The 23,202-nt window shown below is 34.3% G+C and overlaps 2 protein-coding genes and 1 long non-coding RNA gene across 3 annotated transcripts; 2 read left to right on the forward strand and 1 right to left on the reverse strand.

Annotated features, from left to right (window-relative positions):
* Positions 1-724: 724 nt before the first annotated feature.
* Positions 725-23,093, reverse strand: LOC145307141 (uncharacterized). Its single transcript, XM_080149505.1, has 9 exons — positions 22,638-23,093; positions 21,872-22,330; positions 21,392-21,533; positions 20,953-21,001; positions 4,080-4,218; positions 2,636-2,779; positions 2,049-2,110; positions 1,706-1,827; positions 725-1,473 (listed from the first exon to the last, which is right to left on the reverse strand). Exons 2-9 carry the CDS (start codon positions 22,169-22,171, stop codon positions 1,259-1,261), a joined length of 1,173 nt encoding a protein of 390 aa, XP_080005631.1. The 5' UTR covers positions 22,172-22,330; positions 22,638-23,093; the 3' UTR covers positions 725-1,258.
* LOC145307164 (uncharacterized) lies at positions 13,343-14,588 on the forward strand. Its single transcript, XM_080149518.1, has 2 exons — positions 13,343-13,988; positions 14,167-14,588. The coding sequence occupies exons 1-2, from the start codon at positions 13,514-13,516 to the stop codon at positions 14,172-14,174; spliced, it is 483 nt and encodes a 160-aa protein (XP_080005644.1). The 5' UTR covers positions 13,343-13,513; the 3' UTR covers positions 14,175-14,588.
* Positions 15,282-15,929, forward strand: LOC145307173 (uncharacterized). The gene is made up of 2 exons (XR_013875330.1): positions 15,282-15,424; positions 15,841-15,929. It is a non-coding gene; the product is annotated as an uncharacterized LOC145307173 (long non-coding RNA).
* Positions 23,094-23,202: the final 109 nt, after the last annotated feature.

The following is a 23,202-nucleotide window of genomic DNA, read 5'->3' on the forward strand; positions in this document are numbered from 1 at the left end:
TACTTTGAGGGAAAGTACCAATTTTTCAATGTAGATTAATTTGACATATTTTAAATTTTAGAGCTTAGGTAGGTACTAACTTAAAGAATATTTTTAAAATGCTTTTGAAATTTGTCTAAGGTATAGATCATCCTTGCGTACAGTGTATTGTATTATTGTTTATAACAAAATGTAAACAAAGGAATAATAACGAAAAGGGCCTTGGATGGATATTCATTTTGAATAAAAAAAAAGAATTGGCCTTGAGGTTTTTGGCTAGTGAACAAATAGTTTTATATTGTTTTTAATGCTGTTTAGTCACTGTGTTTAAAACAATTACGAATCATAGAAGTCTGGGCCTAAAAGAGGTTTCAATGTAAAGGTCCGGTGGTTGGCGAGATCCATAAACACACACATATAGACATCATGTTATGTTACTTTTATACGTTCCAAGATTGGTCTATAAAATATTCTCCTTAGATATCTTTTTTAAACCTAAAAATTCCATGTTTACTGAATTTTCTTAGAATATTTTATAAACTGAACAAAAATTCTAAATAACCATTACTTTAGGTGTCATTGCTCGTTAAACCCAAGTCCATGGAATTATCCCTTAAAATCAGCTAGCAACTCAATTATTTACTACATTATGTGGACTCTAACAAATAAATAAATCAAACATATTTCTATATATAGACATCTTTAAAATTTACATATTCTACACAATGAAGTAAACATTTTATGATTTCTGAAATAATAGCAAAGAAAATATAAAAAAGTTCCAAAACTTGTTTTGGTATAATATAAATAAGGCACAATAAGAGATATATTAATTTAAACAGATACATGAATTGAATATATGCATGAATTTAATGAATAATAAAAAAATAGATGTTGAGTTTATCTTTACTTTAATAACTTAATTACAGGATATAAATGCGCAAATTATTTTATGAAGTAGAAAATTAGCAAGTATCAAATAATATTTATACAAATCACAAGTATTTTAATTATGTTTACAAAAGAATCTTTTTCTTAAAATTATTATTGATTGACATTTGTTTGGGTATTCTACACAAATGACAAGTATTTTAATCATTTTGATGTTTACAAAAGAATCATTTAGATAAATATTATTTTAGTTTTTGATACGACATCTTTCTAGTTGTCCAGTTGAAACATTACCACTTCATTATATGAGTAATTGTGATATTAAGGGTAGAATCCCCCCCCCCTTAAAAAATATATTTGTAAATAAGAATATTACATTTTGAATTTATTATGCTAAACTTTTGGCAGTTTCAATGGCATGCAGAAATCTTTGATTGCTGGTAACTGTCTCAATATCATTTGTAAGCTGAATAAACTTGTCTTGATCAACACTTATTTGCTTGGATAGTGTAAGAATAAGTGAATCCATCTCTACACTTGTGTCTGTACCAATGTAGCCGTGGGATATCTTCCATATAGCTTGCACCAAAGCAGGTAATATCACCTTTTTAGAGCAAAGTTAATAAATAAACAAATAAAAATGGTACCTATCACTTGTAAAATTATTAGTTTCTACGCTTTAAACATAAAAAAATCTTTTGAATTTATGGAAGAAGTAAAAACTATATGTCTTTAATTCATTTAAAAATTAAAACCTTTCTAAATGGGCATTTAATAACCTTTTTACCCATACACCTTATGGCAAAGTATTTAAAGAAAAATTAACTTTAGCTTTCCTTTGATTCCCTAGCCGCCGGACCAGGATAATCCAGGCAAACCTTCCGCCACATTTCCAGCAATATTCCACAGGCTACACTGGATACCAAGTCCACTTCTCCAGCTACAAGAGACGCCAATCTAAATATTATAACATATCAATATATCTATTCACAATGCTGAAGAGGACTTTATTTGAGACACCTGCCATACTTGGCGAGGGTGAGGTAATAAAGAGGAGCTCAAATAAGGCATTGTGTCAAGTAATATGGTACTTAAACTTGGAGCTTAGGCTGGTCCTTGTGGCCTAAAATACACAAAAATATTTTTCCATTAAATAAAATATCTAAAATAACACTGACCTTGGAATCCATCTGTTGGCTGCCTTTTCTAAAATGTTCCAAGTAGAAGATAAAAGCTCGACCTTTTCAAGAAAAGTCAAAGTAGATTTAATTCAAGTCTATTTGATTAGTTATTAATATAATGAGCCTTTAGGTACAAGGTGGTATTAGAGTAACACAGAAAAGTTCGATTTTATTTGGATACTATGTAATCCAAAAATATAAAATTGTTAGCTTTTTCTGTCTGTGGCGAAGAATCTTGCTAACCGCAGATATGTTTATCCTTTACAGTGAACTTCTTATAAGCCCATGGAAGGTTTAAAACTCAAAAGACAAATCGCCAATTGAAAAATTTAACCTTCCCCCACCCAAAAAAAAAAATTTTACTTTTCTTTTTAAAAATTAAATTGAAAATGAAAGATGTCGCCTCCCCCCCCCACCACTCTATGTTCCCTTAGGGGCTAGTATTTAATAAAGTATAAAACAAGAATCAGAAATAATATACCTACTAAAAAATAATAAAAAGATGAATATTCCACAAGTTTGGTACTAGGTATGTATTTTGTTTAAATCATGCTACTTTCCAATATTGAATATACAAATTATACCTTTAAATTCTTTTTATCCACTTTAGTCTCTAGATCAATGCTTGTAAACAGCTTGGACATAAAATGATCAATTGTTGATACAGATATTCTATCCTCATCTTTACATGTCATCAATAGTGCTTTTCTCAGTGGGCGTAGAGAAACCTAAATAAAATCTGGTGGAATGATTAAGATTTATCTGAATACATTTTTAAATATTAAACACGTACAATTACGTCATTTGGTAGTTAACCACAAAAATATACAGCAAACCAAAGCCATTATTTTTCCTCATGTGAACCATTTAAAATCAAATTTAATATAGTCTAATTTGTGCAACATTGTACTATCAATAATAAAATACAATATTCTTTACTAGCGGCTACGCCCATAGAGGCCTCTAGGGGCACTTGAGGAGGGGGGAGTCGAATTTGATAACCCAATTTCTTATTTTAGATTTTAAAAAAAAATTTTTTTTTTAAATTGGGGGGTGGAAATTTTTTTTTTTTTGGGGGGGGTATTTTTCATTTTTTTGGGGGGGTTGGGGGTGTCCCACCCCCCCAAGAAAATAGGGTAAGGGGGGGGAAATTTCGGTTTTTTTTCGTTTTTTTTGAAAAAAATGGGGTAAATATTAATATTTTCAAATAAAACCAAGACCAGTAGAAAGCTTACGGAAAGGACTATCAGGTCCTAAAAGGACATTATCCTAGGACTTTTAGAAGTTGGCCGAAATTGACCACAAAAAAGTTACCGATATTTCCCCACCACAGGGGGAAATATCGGTAATTCTTAAAAAGTCCATATGGAATAATAGATTTGACAAAAGAAAACATGAAAACATGACCTTAAAAGTTGAATTTTAATTTCTTTTGAAATTACCGATTTTTCCCCCGTCGCCAACTTTGGTCATTTTTGAAAAAAATATTAACCCGATTTTAAAGCTCTCAACGGATTTGGAAAAAGCGGGCAATTTCTAGTTCAAAAAGTTTTTCAGATCAGCTCTAGGTCTTACCAATTTTTGTGTAGGTCGATCTTTACACACCTACTAAAAAATTTTTGGAAAAAAAAATTTTTCGTCTGACTTTGAGACCCAATAAGTACCCTTAATATTCATCTCACAAAAAATTCATTTTATACTTTTTTGTAGGCAATTTAATAAGGAACAAATTTGCTTTTATGTTTTTTTCTGTCATTTGAAAGGAACATGGAGAAAAAGGTCATTTAATGAAGGTAGGTCGAAATTACCGAGAATAGCCCCTTACCGAAACTTCCCCCCCCTTACCCTAGTTATAAACCTTCCCGGGACTTATGAGAAGCTACCCTGTTAAGGAGAACTCGATCGGTTCAGCGGTTAGCGAGATCCTTCGGTACAGACACACAGACAGACAAACATCCTGTTACTTTAGTATAAGGATTTATATTCCTTTAATCTTTAAGTGGTATTTTTAAAAATCTATCTAATAACCTGAAGAACACAAGCATCTTGGCAACTGAGGGACTTGATCAGAGCATCGTAGACAACCTTATCACGACCAAACTTTATGAAGCAGGAGCTGGGAATATCAAGAAGGCGATCCAATAGTCTTGCTGCCAAAAGTCGGGGCCTAAAATACACATTTTACTGAATTTGTCAGCTAAATTACTACATTAGAAACTATATTTGGACATATTTAAAAATACATTTTTTTTTGTATATAATAGGTAGGTATAACATAAGTAAAGTATAGCATGTTAAATATGGTAAACTAGCGGCTTCGCCCCTAGCCTCTAGAGGCTTTATTTCTGAAGGTTCAGGGGAGAATTTTAAAAATTTTGTTTACATATTTTTAGATATTTTTTTGTATTTTATAACATTTTATTACTCTTTATATCATTTTATAACTCTTTTATATTGATTTATATTATTTAAAACCTTTGAAATTTTTCTTCTTTTTTATTGTTTTTTAAAATTTCTTTGCCATTAGTCTTTTTGGGGCTTCTCCCCCACAGGAGAAGGAAGTTTTCACAATCTTTTTGAATTTGATAAAACAAAGTTTAAAAGAAGAAAAGAAATTTAAAAAGAAGAAAAATAATTGAAAAATTAAAGAAAACATAAAAAAGTATAAAAAAATATAAAAATTAATAAAAATATATAAAAACATAAAAAACATTAAAATTAGAAAAAAATATGAAAATTTTTTTTTTTTTTTTGGGGGGAAATTTTCATTTTTGGGGGGGTTGGGGGTGTCCCACCCCCCAAGAAAATAGCTTAAAACCGCCACAGGACCAATAGGTATATACTCTGAAGAGTAGAATCCAATCGGTTCAGTGATTACCAAGATCTTAAGCTTCAGACGGACGGTCAGACGGACGGACAGACAGACATCAAGCTACTTTGTATTATAGATAAACAACCCACAGCGGTCTAAGGCCGGACATTTCGCCAAAAATCAACAATGGAGTTTCTCGAAATTAATAAATTATTTTGAAAATATATACCGTGACATAAGTTTTATGTGTTTTATTTGTTTTAGACTATTCCAACGACAAGCTATATCCAGCTGGAGAAGTGTTTTATGAAGATTTTAATACTACTGTAATTGTCAATATTGTTAGCTATTTAAATGATCTTTGTGATGAATATTACACAGTGATCTATTTCATGAACATTACAAAGTCATGTCTCTTCAGATTAAATAATGGTCCGGGCTTAGTGCTTCTGGGTGTGTCTGATCTTAAAGTTATCCAGGACTGGAGGTGGGCCAGGTGCGCAGCCGCGGCCAGGCAGCGCCCGCCCCAAACTCGTGGAGGCTTGGACAGAAATCTACCTGTACCTAAACCAGGTGAGAATTGATTAATCTTACGTGGTGACAGCTGGAACGACCCAAACCCTTAAAATGGCTGCTAAGGTTCCCTATCCCCGTCAATTATCAAACCGAGAAACTTTGGACACCCTTACACATTGGAAGAGCCATGTCAGAAATTATTTTCGAAGGGATGAATCCATGAAAGAGTTTTTTTCGAGGACAGCTACATGGAATCCGTTAGTACCTAATTTTGGTTTTACAGGGGACGAGGCTGATGTCAAGGCAGACAGTCTTGAGTCTTTATTAGACACTATTTCTGGGCTTTTACCTGGCCCATATATTACAACACAAATAACTAAACAAACTAAATGTATTGATGATGTATTCAGGCTAATCTGGCGTCATTATGATGTGGATCCTTCACCGTCAACCATACATGCAGTACTTTTCAGCTCCTCAGTTCCACTAGATGGCCCCTCTCCTCCTTATAGAAAAATATCCTCTTATAGGTCTGCATTTAGGTGTTAAAAAAATTTTTTGGCGCTACGCGCCAAAAAATCACTAAAAACAATTTTTGGCGCTTCGCACCATAGTAACACTAATACAATGGTAATTAATTTTTATTAGAATTAGATATTATGCTGAAGACAGTCAAAGAATCCCCTTCTTAACAATCTTAAAGCAATTTTATAGTTTTTTTGTGGAAAAGAAATATTTACAACTTTTTTTAGAAACTGAATTTTGATCAATTTGATTGGTTAATTAAAATGATTGATATTTTTTACTTATTGTTACTTAGGTAGTTATTTTTTAGACTTCAAGAAATATTTTTGTATAATGAATATTAAAGGGGGACGTAACTGAAGCTTTTTTGATGCAGAGGGGGGGGTTTTCTCAGGAACCACTTGATGAACCGTGTAAATTTTTTGGACTTAAGCTTTTATGGGTATGAACATCTTATGGTTTCAAAGTCAGCCCCCTAGCCCCCCAGGGCTCAAAAACCCCCTAAAAATGAACCTAACCTTAATTTTCTCAGAAACCATTTGACCAATAGGGATGATTTCTTAAACTTAAGCTTTTATGGTTATAAACTAACTTCTATTTTAAAAGTTACTCCCATGCCGCCAACCCCTAGCCCTCCCTGGCTCCAAAAAACCCTAAAATGGACCTATCCTTAATTTTCTCAGAAACCATTTGACCAAAAGAGATGATTACTTTAACTAAAGTTTTTATGGTTATAATCTAGCTTTTGGCCTAGAAGTCACCCCCCAGCCGCCAACCACTAGCCCTCCGGGGCTCCAAAAAACCCTAAAAATGAACCTAACCTTTATTTTCTCAGAAACCATTTGACCAATAGAGATTATTTCTTCAACTTAAGCTTTTATGGTTATAAACTAACTTCTAGTTTAGAAGTTACTTCCCTGCCGCAAACCCCTAGCCCTCCGGGGCTCAAAAAAAAACCTAAAATTGAACCTAACCTTAATTTTCTCAGAAACCATTTGATCAATAGAGATAATTGCTTAAACTTAATCTATAATGCTAATGAACTAAATTTTGGTTTAGAAGTCACCCCTCTGCCGCCAACCCCTAGCCCTTTGGGGCTCCAAAAAACCCTAAAAATGAACCTAACCTTTATTTTCTCAGAAACCATATGACCAATAGAGATGATTTCTTATACTTAAGCTTTTACGCTTATAAACTAACTTCTAGTTTTGTAGTTACCCCCCTGCCGCCAACCACTAGGCCTCCCGGGATCAAAAAAAAAACCATAAAAATGAACCTAACCTTTATTTTCTCAGAAACCATTTAATCAATAGAGATGATTTCTGAAACTTTTATGCTTATAAGCTAACTTTTAGTATAGAAGTCACCCCACCTGCGCCAACCCCTAGCCCTCCGGGGCTCAAAAACCCTAAAAATTGACCTAACCTTATTTTTTTCAGAAACTATTTCATCAAGAAAGATGATTTCTTAAACTTTTATGCTTATAAACTAACTTATAGTTTCGTAGTCACCCCCCTGCCGCAAACCCCTAGCCCTCCGGGGCTCAAATAACCCTACAAATTTTCTCAGAAACCATTTGATCAATAGAGTTGATTTCTTAAACTTATGCTTTTATGCTTATAAACTTACTTTTAGTTTAGAAGTCACCCCCCTGCCGCCAACCCTTAGCCCTCCGGGGCTCAAAAACCCTAAAAATTAACCTAACTTTAATTTTCTCATAAACTATTTGATCAAAAGAGATGATTTCTTAAACTTAAGCTTTTATGCTTATAAACTAACTTATAGTTTAGAAGTCACCCCACTGCCGCCAACCCCTAGCCCTGCGGGGCTCCAAAAAAACCCTAAAAATAACCTAACCTTAATTTTAAAAATCAGCATGTTTTAAATGGACATTTGGACTTTCTGTTAATAATTATAGAGTAGCTACGTTTTTTAAATTGTACCTAAATACTATAGAAATTATCATGCAAAGTTTAAAATCAATAGGACAATTATAATATGTCTAAATTAACGAAAAAAAGCTAACCCTCACAGACCAAACCTTATTAAAGAAAAGCTTTGCTTTAACAAAATTTTTAATTAACAAAGTATAGAGTTCAAACTCTTTTTCCCATAACAGCTGAAGTCCAAAATATCTGCATTTAATAATGCGGTTCCTGAGAAAACTGAGGTTAGGTTATTCCTCTGAAAGCCTACTAAAAAAAATTTACTAGAAATTTAAGCTAAAGTATATTTTTTAGGGGGTTTTTGAGCCCAGGGTGGCTATGGGGTGGGTGACTTCTAAAATAAAATTAAGTTCATAACCATATTTCTGCCAAACAAAGTAGTTTATACACATAAAAATTTATCTCTATTGATCAAATGGTTTCTGAGAAATTAAGGTTAGGTTCATTTTTAGGGTTTTTGAGCCCCGGAGGGTTAAGGGTTGGCGGCAGGGGGGTGACTTCTAAACTAAAAGTTAATTTATCAGCATAAAAGCTTAAGTTTAAGAAATCATATCTATTGATCAAATGGTTTCTGAGAAAATTAAGGTTAGGTTCAATTTAGGGTTTTTTGAGCCCTGGAGGGCTAGGAATTGGAGGCAGGGAGGTGACCAACTAAACTAGAAGTTAATTTATTTGCATTCTAGCTTAAGTTTAAGCAATAATCTCTCTTGATTAAATAGTTTCCGAAAAAAATAAGGTTAGGTCAATTTTTAGGGTTTTTGAGCCCCAAAGGGCTAGGGGTCGGAGGCAGGCTGGTCAGATCTAAACTATAAGTTAGTTTGTAAGCATAAAAGTTTCAGTTTAAAATTTAAGAAATCTGAGAAAATAAAGGTTAGGTTCATTTTATGGTTTTTTTGATCCCCGGAGGGCTAGGTGTTGGCAGGGGGGTAGCTTTGCTTTAACTAAATTTTTAATTCACAAAGTATAGAGTCCCAACTCTTTTTTCCCATAACACCTGAAGTCCAAAATATCTGCACATTTAATAATGCTGTTCCTGAGAAAACTGAGGTTAGGTTATTCCTCTGAAAGCCTACTAAAAAATTTACTAGAAATTTAAGCTAAAGTATATTTTTTAGGGGGTTTTTGAGCCCAGGGTGGCTATGGGGTGGGTGACTTCTAAAATAAAATTTAGTTTATAACCATATATCTGCCAAACAAAGTAGTTTATACACATAAAAAATCATCTCCATTGATCAAATGGTTTCTGAGAAATTAAGGTTAGGTTCATTTTTAGGGTTTTTGAGCCCCGGAGGGCTAAGGGTTGGCGGCAGGGGGGTGACTTCTAAACCAAAAGTTAGTTTATAACCATAAAAGCTTAAGTTTGAAAAATCATCTCTATTGATCAAATGGTTTCTGAGAAAATTAAGGTTAGGTTCATTTTTAGGGTTTTTTTTGGAGCCCCGCAGGGCTAGAGGTTGGCGGCAGTGGGGTGACTTCTAAACTAGAAGTTAATTTATTAGCTTTATAGATTAAGTTTAAGCAATTATCTCTATTGATCAAATGGTTTCTGAGAAAATTAAAGTTAGGTTCAATTTAGGGTTTTTTGGAGCCCCGTAGAGCTAGGGGAGTGACCTATAAACTATAAGTTAGTTTATAAGCAAAAAAGCTTAAGTTTAAGAAATCATCTCTATTGATCAAATAGTTTCTGAGAAAATAAAGGTTAGGTTCATTTTATAGGTTTTTTTTGATCCCAGGAGGGCTAGGGGTTGGCGGCAGGGGGGTGACTTCTAGACCAAAATTTAGTTTGTAACCATAAAAGCTTAAGTTTAAGAAATCATCTCAATTGGTCGAATGGTTTTTGAGAAAATTAAGGTTAGGTTAATTTTTAGGTTTTTTTTGGAGCCCCGGAGGGCTAGGGGTTGGCGGCCTGGGGATGACACCTAGACCAAAAGCTAGTTTATACCCATAAAAGCTTAAGTTAAAGAAATCATCTCTATTGGTCAAATGGTTTCTGAGAAAATAAAGGTTAGGTTCATTTTATAGGTTTTTTTTTATCCCAGGAGGGCTAGGGGTTGGCGGCAGAGGGGTCACTTCTAAACCAAAATTTAGTTTATAACCATAAAAGCTTAAGTTTATAAATTAAATCATCTCTATTGGTCGAATGGTTTCAGAGAAAATTAAGGTTAGGTTAATTTTTAGGGTTTTTTTTGAGTCACTTAGGGCTAGGGGTTGGCGGCATGGGAGTAACTTTTAAACTAGAAGTTAGTTTATAACCATAAGAGCTTAAGTTTAAGTCTCTATTGGTCGATGGTTTCTGAGAAAAATAAGGTTAGGTCAATTTCTAGGGTTTTTTGAGCCCCGGAGGGCAAGGGGTTGGCGCAGGTGTGGTGACTTCTATACTTAAAGTTAGTTTATAAGCATAAAAGCTTAAGTTTAAGAAATCATCTCTATTGATTAAATGGTTTCTGAGAAAATAAAGGTTAGGTTCATTTTTATGGGTTTTTTTGATCCCGGGAGGCCTAGTGGTTGGCGGCAGGGGGGTAACTACAAAACTAGAAGAAGACTTTGAAACCATAAGATGATCATACCCATAAAAGCTTAAGTCCAAAAAATTTACACGGTTCACCAAGTGGTTCCTGAGACCCCCCCCCCCCCCCACCTGCATCAAAAAAGCTTCAGTTACGTCCCCCTTTTACTCATATTAGCAACTATTGAAGCTTCATGAAGAAATTGTAAAAAAAAATCGTAAAAAGTTAGCTTTTTTGTGTAACACAAGAGAAATAAATTGTTAAAAGTTAGCTTTTTTGTTTAACACAAGAGAGAAAAAATACATGATGTCAAGTTCTTATTTCTGTATACAAACTTTAAATGAAGATAGCTAGACTTTGAATAAAGGTAATAACACAAAATCAAAAGTTTTTTTTTTAAATTAGGTTATTGTTGTTTATATCTGTAAAAAAGGGAGGAGGCGGATTTGCCACTTTTTGAAACCAAAAGTAAAACATGCATGATCTCAGCCCTTAAAAGAGTTACAGCTCTAAAATTCAGCTCAGCAGTTGCTTTTGTGGAGAACAATATTGAATTGTGAAGAAACGGCGACAGAACAGCCGCTCCCGCCGATTTTTATGCATTTTTTCGCCAAATAAGACAGTTCTCAATCAACTGAGATAAACTTTTTTCTCATAAAGTGTAAAATCTTATAAGTGTCAAGGCAAAAGAAATTTCGGCGGGAAACAGCGGTTTTCGGAGATAGCGGCTGTTCCGCCGCCGTTTCTTCACAGTTCCATTTTGTTCTCCACAAAAGCAACTGCTGTGCCGAATTTTAGAGCTGTAACTCTTTTATGGGCTGAGATAATGCACGTTTTACTTTTGGTTTCAAAAAGTGTCACATCCGCCTCCCCCCTTTAAAACATGCATTTTAAGTGTCCTATTTTACTTATACTAGGCCTACCTAAAAATACCGGGACTCGAACTGGGCGCACCTGACGCTATATTCTTTAACACAAACTTTGTTTGCATATAAGAAATATTTACATAGACGTTGATTTTGCTAAAATATTCCTATCCTAACTAAAATTATGATAATTTATAGATTTTTTAAAAATAGGGTAGCTTCGCTCCTCCAAAACAGCCAGACGTGCTTACCAAATGCACATTAGAAGTTAACAGAAGCAAATTTAAGTTATTTCCGAGCTTAAGCAAAAAAATTACATAATTTCTTCAAATACAAGCCTAGATATTGAAGTTTACTTTTGTCTAAAGATCGCAATGTGTAGTATAGAGAACTAAAATCAAAGAGGTTGCTCCTCTTTTTTAGAGGTTGGCCCCTCCTTTTTAATGTGGTGGCCCCTCCTTTTCAAGGTTATAACACCTTAAAATAGAACATAATTCTAATCTATAATACAAATTAGAACGATGTCTGTCTGTTTGTTTGTAGAGAAGGATCTCGCTAACCGCTGAACCGATCGGGTATTCCTTTACAGGGTAGCTTCTCATAGGTCCCGGGAAGGTTTATAACTATTTTCTTGTGGGGTGGGACACCCCCAACCCCCCCAAAAATAGTGGGGTCGACTACCCCCCCCTAGATATACCACACTTTTCTGGGATCTTGCCAAGTCAAGTATCAACTGTTGGGAATATCAAAGGATGACTCCATGCAAAATTTGAGCCGGATCCGGCCAAAACCGGCCGTGAATTTTATGAAAAACCGGTTTTTTCCGGTTTTTAGGGGGTATCTGTAAATCGATTCAGCTGGAGCAAAACCGGTTAGAGGTACAAAAAATTTTACTTCACATGAAATTTAGCCAATGCAATTGCCTACAAAAATGTACTTCATCACCAACTTGATTGGACAACTCTTTCCCCTCCTAAATGTCCATTAAAACCTCGGAAACGGCAAAAATCGCCAAAAATCACGCCTTCGGCGGCAAATAACGGCTAAACGGTCAGCCGGAGGCGAATGAAACATAAATAAAGAAATGTCTGCCTCAAAAAGTTGTTCAACATCAAAGAGATGCTTGAAGTCTCTAAAACGACTCCTTCCCCTCCTTTAAGGGGAAAAACTGAAAAAACGTGATTTTCAAAAGTATGCCCACTTCGTGGGTGTGGGGGGCACTGAACCCGTCACCCCAGGGTCACCAAATATAAAGTCTAGGCGGCCCACAATGCTGAATTTTCACCAAGTGAAAGTCTTGTGTCTTTATCTCTTATGAGAAAAAAGTTATTAATTAATTAAAATTTCAAATTGTGATTTTTTGATGGATTTCTTTGATGAAATGACAGGCTGGTCAATTTTTAGGCCATTTTTTGCGGTTTTTGGGCCGTCACGCCCAAACGGTTTGAGATAATCTCACGGGACCTTTTGCCCAACCTAAGTCTGGTTATTTGTGAGGTCTAGGAAAAAAAAACAGACTTACGCAAAAGATTATTATTATAATCTTTACACAGAAAAATGGCACGAGGTGAGGGTTTGAGGGGGCAAAATGAGCCGACCAGCGATTTTTGACGGCGCGCAGCGACGTTGTGCTTCATCCAATCCGGGATTTTTTTTTCTTAGACCTTACTAATAACCAGGCTTAGGTCGGGCAAAAGGTCCCGTGAGATTATCTCAAACCGTTTGGGCGTGGCGGGCCGAAAACAGCAAAAAATGGTCTAAAAATTGACCAGCCTGGTGGTCCCTCCTTTTTAATAGAGTGGCCCCACCTTTTCAGGGTTAAAACACCTCAAAATAGAACATAATTCTGATTATTTAATAAAGAATCATAATATAAAGAACTAAAATAAGAGGTTGCTCCTCTTTTTTAGAGGTTGGCCCCTCATTTTAGGGGGGTGGCCCCTCCTTTTTAGGGGATGGCCCCTCTTTTTTTGGAGTGTGGCCCCTCCTTTTTGGTGTTGGCCCCTCCTTGCGAGGAGGTTGGCCCCTCCTTTTACTAGGGTGGCCCTTCATAAGGAGGAGAAAAGTTGGGTTCCAGTTGGGTTCCAAGAACCCAACTACTGCATGTATGCCGTCAACATTTCTAGATTTTAATTCTATTAGCCTGGAGAAAGAAGAAAGATATATAGATCTTTATTACAGACTGCTCTACCATGCTGAACAACATCAAGTTAAATCAGGTGATACTGTAGAGGGTGAAGTCATTACATGTTCTGAAATTATTACCCATTCCCATAAAAATTTGATTGCGATGAATTGGTTGAACAAAATTAATCCAAATCTTGTTAACATTGTCAAACTGGAGAAGTCAAAAGAATTAAAAAATGGTCAGCAGTTGCACACTTTAGTGCATGATATTAGTAAAAACGTTGATGAGTGGTTGCGTAGACATGGTTATAGTAAAAATGAGTCTGAAACACAAGTAAGAAATATGCAGTGGGAGGGCAATTATTCCCCCAGAGGCACTACCCGAGGCAGAGGCTTCTCTAGGGCCAGAGGCCGTGGTTACAATGGCCGTCCTAGTGTAAACAAATTTTGCCCTGGCTGCAACTACCTTGCTAAAGAACTTCATTTAAATGTTGATTACGCCCATTTTCCATCCCAATGTCCACGGAAACGGTCTGTGTTAAGGTTGTTAAAACTTGAAGAACATCACCTGGACGAGGAACATGAGGATGAACACCATGAGGATCCTGTGGAGGAAGAACAACCTCCTGTGGATGAAGGTAATGTTTCTTTACAATTAAAGCAAAGTAGTAATATGAGACAAATTTGGAAATCTAAATCTCCTACTTTACAAGCCTATATTAATGATAAAGAAGTGTCCGCCATAATTGATGAAGGTAGCGAAATTTCTGCCATAAATGACAAAATCCAAACTAATTTAAATATTCCTTTATCTAGAAGTGTAGAGAATGCTAAAGCTGCTGGTTCACAAAATCTTCCCATTATTGGCGAAACAACTAATGATGTAAATTTGGTTGTACCTACAGTTACTGGTCACAATACTGAATGGAACCTTGGCCAGTGTCTAGTGGTTAAAGACTTAGGTGTTGACGTCATCATTGGAGAACCAGCCAAAATCCACAACAACATTACAACACATCCTACACTTCAACAGGCAACTTCAATCGGCTTGGATTGTAAAGAAAATATTGTACCTTATTCTAGTAATAGTAGCAATTCAATATCTTGTGTAAATAATATTTCTACTAAAGCAACTGTTTATCCAAATCAAATGTTATTTGTTAATGTTCCTTCTGAATTCAAAGATTGTAAACAAATAGTCGTTGAGCCCAATGAACAATCATCTTTCCCTCATCCAGCAATTTATGATATCAGAAATGGGAGAGTTATGCTTACAAACAAAAATAATTTTGCCGTTAATATGGATGAAGAAACACCATTGTTTTTTACAAGTCTGCGTAAAATTTATGATATAAATAATGATTCCATGAAGCAATTTGAATACTCTCCATCATTTTCTGAAGATGTTTCTAGCTTTGAAAATGTTAAGATTGATCCAGATAATATTTTAACCAAAGAATGGAAATCTGTTTTTAAAAATGTTTTATCCAATTTTACAGATATTATAACAGATGTACCTGGCAGATACAATGGAGCCTATGGACAAGTCACATGTTCCCTCACACTCACAGGTACATTACCTCCATCTATTAAACCAAGAATTCCTAATTATCCAGATGAAAAACTTCGTATTTTAGCTGATTTAATGGATAAAATGGAAAAATGGGGTGTTCTTGTAAAACCTGAAAATATTGGCGTTATTCCCACACATATTCATCCATGTTTGTTGGTCCCCAAAGAAAATGGCACTTTTCGACTAGTTACAGATTTTAGAAGCATACAAAATAAAATACTTCAACTTCCCTGTGTTATGCCAACGGTTGCAGATGCAATGAAAGATTTAGCCTCTAGTAATTTTCACATTGAATTAGACTTTTCTAGTTATTATTGGCAAATGGCCATTCCGCGGGAGGATTCGGAAAAATTGGCGGTTATGCATCCATATGGTGGTCTGAGAGTATACACTGTGTTGCCCCAGGGCCTTCGGAACTCTGCAGAATGGGGCTCAGAAATTTTGGCACGGATTTATGGGGATATGATCAAGGAAAAAAAATGCACGCGGATAGCAGATCAGGTATATATTCTTGGTAACTCTTTAGCGGAATTGAATGGACATCTAAAAGAAGTCTTAACAAGAGCGAGAAAAGCAGGTCTTACTTTTAAACCCTCTAAAGTAGTCATTTGTCCAAAAACAACAGTCATTTTGGGATGGAAGAAAATTGACAATGAATGGTTTCCCACTGAACATGTTCTTTCTCCCCTCTCTTTGGCAGAACCCCCCTCGACGGTAAAAAAAATGAGGGGATGGTTAGGTTCTTACAGACAGATTTCCAAAACAATCCCTAATCATGCTTCTGTTTTACAGTGTTTTGAGAAAATGGTTGGTGGAAAAAATTCTAGAGATAGAATTGAATGGTCTCCTGAACTGTTAAAAAAATTTGATTCTGCAAAATTGTCAATTTCAACAGCTAAACCCATTTGTTTTCCTAGGCCGACAGACAGCTTACAGATTTTCTCAGATTGGAGCCAAGATTGTGACGCAGTTGGAGGAAGATTGGTTATCCAGAGGTGTGTACAAGGTAAGAAAATTTCTCTTAATGGGGGAGAATTTTCATGTCGTCTGAAAGGGGCCCAAAGTAAGTGGACACCATGTGAAAAGGAATGTTTGGCTATCAAACTCTTGATTCAACATTTTCAGCCGTTTATAAGGGAAAACAAAAACATTACAACCATTTTTACTGATAATCTGATAACTGTACATGCCTGGAATGCTATTCAATTGGGAAAAATTTCATCTTCATCCCGTGTAGCTTCTTTTATTTCTACATTGTGTGAAAATAACGTCCACATCACACATATCCCTGGCAATAAAACTCCAGCAGCAGATTATAATTCGAGACATCCCACAGAATGTAGTGACACAAAATGTCAAATTTGCGGTTTTATCAAAAAAGAAGTTGACACCCATGATATTTTCAAAATTACGGACATTGAATCTGCGCCTTTACATCAAAGATCTGCGTGGCTAGATTTACAGAAAAAGGATCCAACACATATCATACTTTATAAATTGATAACTACTGGACAGGCCCCGGAAAAAAAGTCGAAAGATAAATCTGTGAAACTTCTACACAATCTGTTTAAAAGAGGTTTATTATTTGTTGCAAAAGATGGCCTTATACAAGTTAAACAGCCAGATTTAATTCATGATATCAATTACAATGCTATATCTGTACCAGTCGCATATTGTTCATCATTAGTACAATCTCTACATTTAAAGTTGAACCATCCTTCATCTTATCAACTTAATAAAATAATGTCAAGACAATTTTATTGTCCAGGGTTGCCAACAATTATTAATGAAATTTCCGCAAATTGTAACATTTGTATCAGATTGAAAACCTTGCCAAAAGAAATACGAGAATTTTCTACTTCACCAACAGAATGTTTTGGAAAGCATTTTTCAGCAGATGTTATGATTGAAAAAGGTCAGAAAATACTTGTATGTAGAGAGAAATTATCACAGTTTACTCTAACTAAAATAATTTCAGATGAAACAGCCGAGAATCTAGAAGCAGCTTTAATTTCCTTGATTTCTGACTATGTTCCAGATACTGGATGTATTGTTCAAGTGGATGCAGCAACAGGTTTCCAAGCACTGGCGGACGGCAAATCTAAATTTCTTGGTAAGCTAAAAATTTCTTTAGATATTGGCAGAATAAATAATCGTCAAAAAAATCCGGTGGCGGAAAATACAATTAAAGAAATCAGAAAAGAATGGCTTCGTTTCAAACCTAATGGCGATTTATTGAATGACTCTGAACTGGCGATTATTACATCCATTATTAATTCAAGAATTAGATCTAATGGTTTGGCCCCTAAAGAAGTTTTACTCAAACGTTCTATCCATGATCATAAACCAATTTCAATTGATGATTCACATGAAAGTTTAGCCCAATTTGAACGCAGAACATTAGCCAATGAAAAGATTGCTTTAAAAGACAGTTTAAAATTAAACAAAGTAGTGGAGAATGTCAATGTTGGTGACCTCGTATTTTTAAAAAATGACCTTTCAAAATCACGGGCCAGAGAAGAATATATAGTAATAAAAAAATATTCCAAAAATCACGAAACCTTCCTTTTAATAAGAAAAAGTCAAAAACAATTCCGAAACAAAGACTACTTGGTAAAATTGTCTGAAGTGATTCTTGCCCCAATGAATATAAATTCTAAAACTGTTGCTGCTGACGATGATGATTTAGATTCTTTCCATGGTTTCCACGAAGATTTAAGTTTGGAGAAGAGAGACAAGATAAAAAAAACTATTGAATCCATGGAAAAAAAATGTCCTGCTACAAATAACAGAGGTAGGCCTAAAGTTTTGTATCCAGATTTTCTTAAACCTTTACCTCAGGATGTAATTGTGGATGAAAGTGATGAAAGGTTGTGTGGCTTCTCTACAGAGGAGGTAAATCAAGCTATTAAAAGGGGTGAAGTGTTAAACAAAACTGTTGAAAATATCGAAAATTATGAAGACATTGTTGCAGAAAATATTCAAAGACAGGAGTTAAAAAAAAATAAACTTGAAGCAATTATTAAAAGCTTAGAAGCTGATGTAGATTATGATTCAGATGATGATATTGAGCAATGCCAGGGTTTTACAGATGCTGAAGTTTTAGCTATGTCACATAAATTGAAAAAAATGAAGGATAGCCATAATATCAATGCAATTAATTGTAAAAAAACATATGTTTATATGGATGGAATCAACAGGAGTGGCTCAATTTAATCGAATTGGAAGGAGAGTATGATTTAAAAGATTTTAATAAATCAAATCAAAATCTAAGTAGTTTTTTACCCAACTATGAAGCTATGAATTTATCAATCGATGAATATCATGAAAATAACAAAGATGCTCTAACGTTTGATGATTCAGAATTTCTTTCTTGTACTGAAGAAGAAACACCAACACAGAAACCAAAGAAAAGGTCAGAAACAGATCCATATCTTCTTGATTATATTTCTGTCGTGACTAGTAGTGAATCTGAATCTGAGTTTGATTGTACCAAATTATTACAAAGTTCATCACCAATAAGTTGGAGCCCTCAAAAAATACAGTGTGATAAGGTTCAGAACCTTGAAAGTGTGCTTGAAAATATCCATGAAAATCATGTAGAATTTCAAAAAATAGAACAAGGACGAGTATATCCCATGGAAACAGTACTTGAAGCCGTCCATAATCCAAGCCAAGCACACACTCATGCCCGTAGGACCAAAAAGAGACATGACTATAATATAGCTAACAAAAAAGGTTTTAGTGAAAAATAAAGGAGGAGAAGAGAAAGAGGAATCACGTGACATAAGTTTTATGTGTTTTATTTGTTTTAGACTATTCCAACGACAAGCTATATCCAGCTGGAGAAGTGTTTTATGAAGATTTTAATACTACTGTAATTGTCAATATTGTTAGCTATTTAAATGATCTTTGTGATGAATATTACACAGTGATCTATTTCATGAACATTACAAAGTCATGTCTCTTCAGATTAAATAATGGTCCGGGCTTAGTGCTTCTGGGTGTGTCTGATCTTAAAGTTATCCAGGACTGGAGGTGGGCCAGGTGCGCAGCCGCGGCCAGGCAGCGCCCGCCCCAAACTCGTGGAGGCTTGGACAGAAATCTACCTGTACCTAAACCAGGTGAGAATTGATTAATCTTACGTACCCTATCTCATATAAAACAGAAGAGTTTTTGTCTTTTTAATTATTGGTTGATGAATTATGAACTTTGAAACATGAAGGTTAAGGATTATTTTCACGTCATGAATTTTACCATTTGAATTTTCACCATCTCTGGAAAAAATATTTTTTTTCAGTGTTACATTGATACAATCAAGTTTCTTCACCTATTTATATTTATAATACTTCGTGATCTATTAGGAAACTGGGGTTTAAAATTTGTTTTTACTTTTTTCATCCATTTTTATGTTGTTTTTGAAAAATTTTCATGTCATTTCTTAAATATTTTTGCAAAAAATTTTGGCAATAATTTTCAGTTTTTTAAGTTTTTCACTAAAAACCGGGCCCCGCAACACACCAAACCATATATTATTCTTAATATACTGGTATAATGCCATAGTTTCATGTTTAGTTTAGGTTGTTGCAGGGCCCGGTTTCTTGCAAATTTTAACTTTAATTTAAGGGGCCAAACTCTAAAATTACAATACAAGAAGAAAAAATTGTTGCAATTTTTTTTCTTTTCATTGTTAATTTTAATTTCTGATGCATTTAAACTGCTTATAAAGTGCCTACGATAAATTAAGAGACTTTATGAGATTTAAGATGAATGTTTTAATCTTTTTAAGGGGGGGGGGGGATGTTTAATGCATCCTTTTCGTAATCAGTGCGCAAATGGCACTTAGAATCCGAATTTCGTTATGAAACTTCGCATGAATATTCCTTGGTAGGTCTATTTTCCCTAAATCAAACAAAAAGTTGGAAAAGTAATGGCTAACAGCTGGCGGCTCAGCCGTTTAGCAGTTTTTTTGGCCATTTTCAGGGCAAATCCATCATTTATTTATTACATAGGAAACAACTTCTTGAAACATAATTTTGCTATAATTGATGTAAAATGTTACCAATAGGCAATACCTAGCCATTTTAAAAATTTCTTGTACCAGCTGCTCAACGGCTAGAACCAGCGGAAAACGGCTGGGAGTGGCCAAGACTATGATGTGTAGATAGGGCTTGTGTCGTGTCTAGGGGTAGGTTTTTATGGGTGCTGAGCTCAAAAATACTTCCAAAAATAGTGGGGGCCCATCCATATGGCAGCTGGGAAACGGCTTCTGCTCAGCTGTTAGCCATTTTATAAGACTATTTAATGATATTTTTTAACAATAAGAATTTCGGTAAATTTAACTTCTTTCATTAATACCCATTTCTAATTAATTTTACTGGATATATTAATAATTTTATTAATTTCTAGATTTAGCTGTTAAACAGCTAAAAACATTACTATATAGATTAAGTATTATTATTACTTATCTAGGAGAAAATAACTTCGTAAAAAAGGGTGAAGAAACTTGAATTAGTTGTATCAAATGTATGTTGCACAAGGTTGGTGATTGGGCATTTACCTTTATACAATCATTATAATATAATCATTTCTACAGTAATATTTATTAATGCTTCAAGGTTTTTCAATGTTTTATTGCTATAAAACATCGAATTTAGGCACTTTACCAATTAAGAAAATATTATGAAAATATGAAATTTTAGCTAAGTTTCAAAGTATTTTCTAGACCAGTTAGCTTTTGTTTTACTTCTCTAGATGAATATACGAGTTGCATTGGGTAATAATAAGGCGCAGGCTTTTTATTTTGAACGATTCTATCAACTACAAGCTGAGAAAATTGACTTTGAGTAGAGGTAGGTGAAATGTCCACCAAAAGGCCAAAATAGACCACTGTGCAACCCTTATCAAACAAATCTTTGGTTAGTATTAGACTTGTCTAGGAATATTAAAAAGTTCCTGTATTTTATAGTTATACAAAAATGATCATTGATCCTTAAGCGATAATAACATTGCAAGAAAAAATATTTTACCTTATAATCCAACTGTCACTAAATCTTAGAATAAAGGGCAACAATCTTCCTATATGCCAATAATCTTTAATATTAAAAACAAAACAATATTTAACAAGGATGACAACATAAAAAAGTGAAGGTCAACAAATCGGACGGTCAGACAAAAATAACATTTTAACAAATATTAAGTAAAAACGTAATTAATTTTAACATTTCTACGAAATTTCTGTACATTTCCAGAATTACTGAAAAAAAGAACAGCTACCTAGGTACTAAATTTCTGATTTTTTAGCTGCTACGTTTTGTAAATTGTACTTGACTGTTACTAGAATTTAATATCGACTGGACAATTCTTGCATGCCTTAATTAAAGACGTACCAACCCTAACTGTAGAGAAATAAATTTTAACAATAGGAAAGTATTAGGAAAAGTTTTAAAAGGATTATTAGCAACATGCCTAAATATTTTTCTATTATTTCGTTGTTTAGTTGATTTATAATGTGGGCCAAGGCATGACAAGCCGCGGGATTCTCTGACCAGTTCTTCAATTTTGGTTCTAGCTTGGTCAATATTTCTTCAAAGACGTCAGTCACTATCATCTATTTTATTTACAAATGTATTTTTACATACTGTACCTACCTAATTAGATTGTAATAAGCTCAAAATTAATAGGTAGGAGACATGTAAATGGCAAAAAATTTTAAACTTCCGTACTACAAAATCAAGAATTTTGAATACTACATATAAAGGTAGGAAAGACCTACATTTAAAAAAAAAATAGTTAAAACTCTAAGATATGACACATTGCAATAATTTAAGGCACAATGTGTAACTGTAGAATGCGATACTACCCCTGCTGCCAAAAACAGTCAATTTCCACCTAATTTTTGTTATTATAACTTCTGCTTTAAAATAAAAATTCATTCGAGAAAAAGACCTGAAATGATTTATTTTCATGATTAACAATCTTGTTTTTAATGATTTCTGCTGCCACTGAATGATTTTCAGAAGACCAGCACTTTGATTCTTCCTCATAACTCCATCCACTGATATTTGAATGTTCTGCAATAAATATCATTGCACAGTTTATGCTTTCTTTGTCTTTTTCTACGTCAAATTCATTTATACCGCCTAACAAATCACTACTTGTCTGAATATAATTCTCATAATCACTTTTGTCAATTGGACGTTCCTCAGCTAACTTTAAGCTAGGCACTAGTAATGATGCTATATTCATTTTCAGTCTTAACAAAATATTATTCTAATGACCGTAACTGTTGGACACTGAAATAGGATGTTCTTAGCTTTGATGCGGACACGTCAAGCCTCGATCCAATGTCTTCAACTGTTTGAAGAATTGATGGCCAATCTTGGTCACCAAGCCAGGTGGCTGAACCTGAAATAATTAATTCTTTAAATATTAGTAAGGTTTTATTTGATTGTTGTTGAGGTAGCCCTGCTTCCTTGAAGTTAGAATTCAGATGCACACGGAGATTGGTTGCTTTTATTTGATTGTCCGTTAAGATCTCGCTAATCACTGAACCGACTGAGTCTTTAGGTCTTTATAACAGAAATATGAGAATTGTCCATTTTGATGTAATTTGTATTTATGTAAAAATTCTAAAAAAAGAAAGTTGATACAGGGGAGTTATTTTGTTATGAAAGTTATAAAAATAAAGCATTTATGACGATCGAAACCTTACCTAATAATCTGTCTGCATTTTCAACAACATTAGCGATGTCAACAGTAGCTTGAATAAGATCTTGTTGGCTGCTGGCCTCCAGGGGAATACTGTTCTTAATAACAGGATTTGAAAGCTTGTTTTCAATGGACCCAGTTTCTGCAAGCAGACACTTTAGTTTAGTATTGAAACTAGAAAGAAGACTTTTCAGACTATGAGTACAACCATCTACATCATAATCTCTTGTCACGTCACCAAGTCTAAGTTTTTGTTTCAATGTCTCAATATCCTCTTGAGCTGAGGAAATTGAAAGCAAAATTTTCCCATAATCAACTGGGATTGAAGAACTTTTATTTAACCTTTCACTTGTAAGACCAAAATTGTCAGCAATATGGAGAAATATATTGTATGATTCTTTTCCTTCTTTGTCCATTATAACATTTCCAAGTAATTAAGATCAGAATATCTGCTGAATTAGAAAATATATGAATTAATTATACACGTAAGAATGTAGAAATATGTATAAAATATGCAAAATAAAATGGAAACTAGACTTTTAAAATAAAATTGTTACACGTGGATTAAT

This window comes from Acartia tonsa, chromosome 2 (assembly GCF_053477335.1).
Source record: "Acartia tonsa isolate MP-2025a chromosome 2, ASM5347733v1, whole genome shotgun sequence".
NCBI classification, from domain to species: domain Eukaryota; kingdom Metazoa; phylum Arthropoda; class Copepoda; order Calanoida; family Acartiidae; genus Acartia; species Acartia tonsa.

What these genes read in the sequence shown, in the direction of transcription:
- LOC145307164 (XM_080149518.1), top strand. Translation starts at nt 13,514, where the DNA reads ATGAATTGGTTGAACAAAATTAATCCAAATCTTGTTAACATTGTCAAA.
- LOC145307141 (XM_080149505.1), bottom strand. Translation starts at nt 22,171, where the DNA reads ATGAATATAGCATCATTACTAGTGCCTAGCTTAAAGTTAGCTGAGGAA. An exon ending in ATGAAAATAAATCATTTCAG is followed by an intron (nt 21,534 to 21,871) that starts GTCTTTTTCTCG and finishes TAAATAAAATAG; the next exon opens with ATGATAGTGACTGACGTCTT. An exon ending in TGGATAAAAAGAATTTAAAG is followed by an intron (nt 2,111 to 2,635) that starts GTATAATTTGTA and finishes TTTCTTGAAAAG; the next exon opens with GTCGAGCTTTTATCTTCTAC.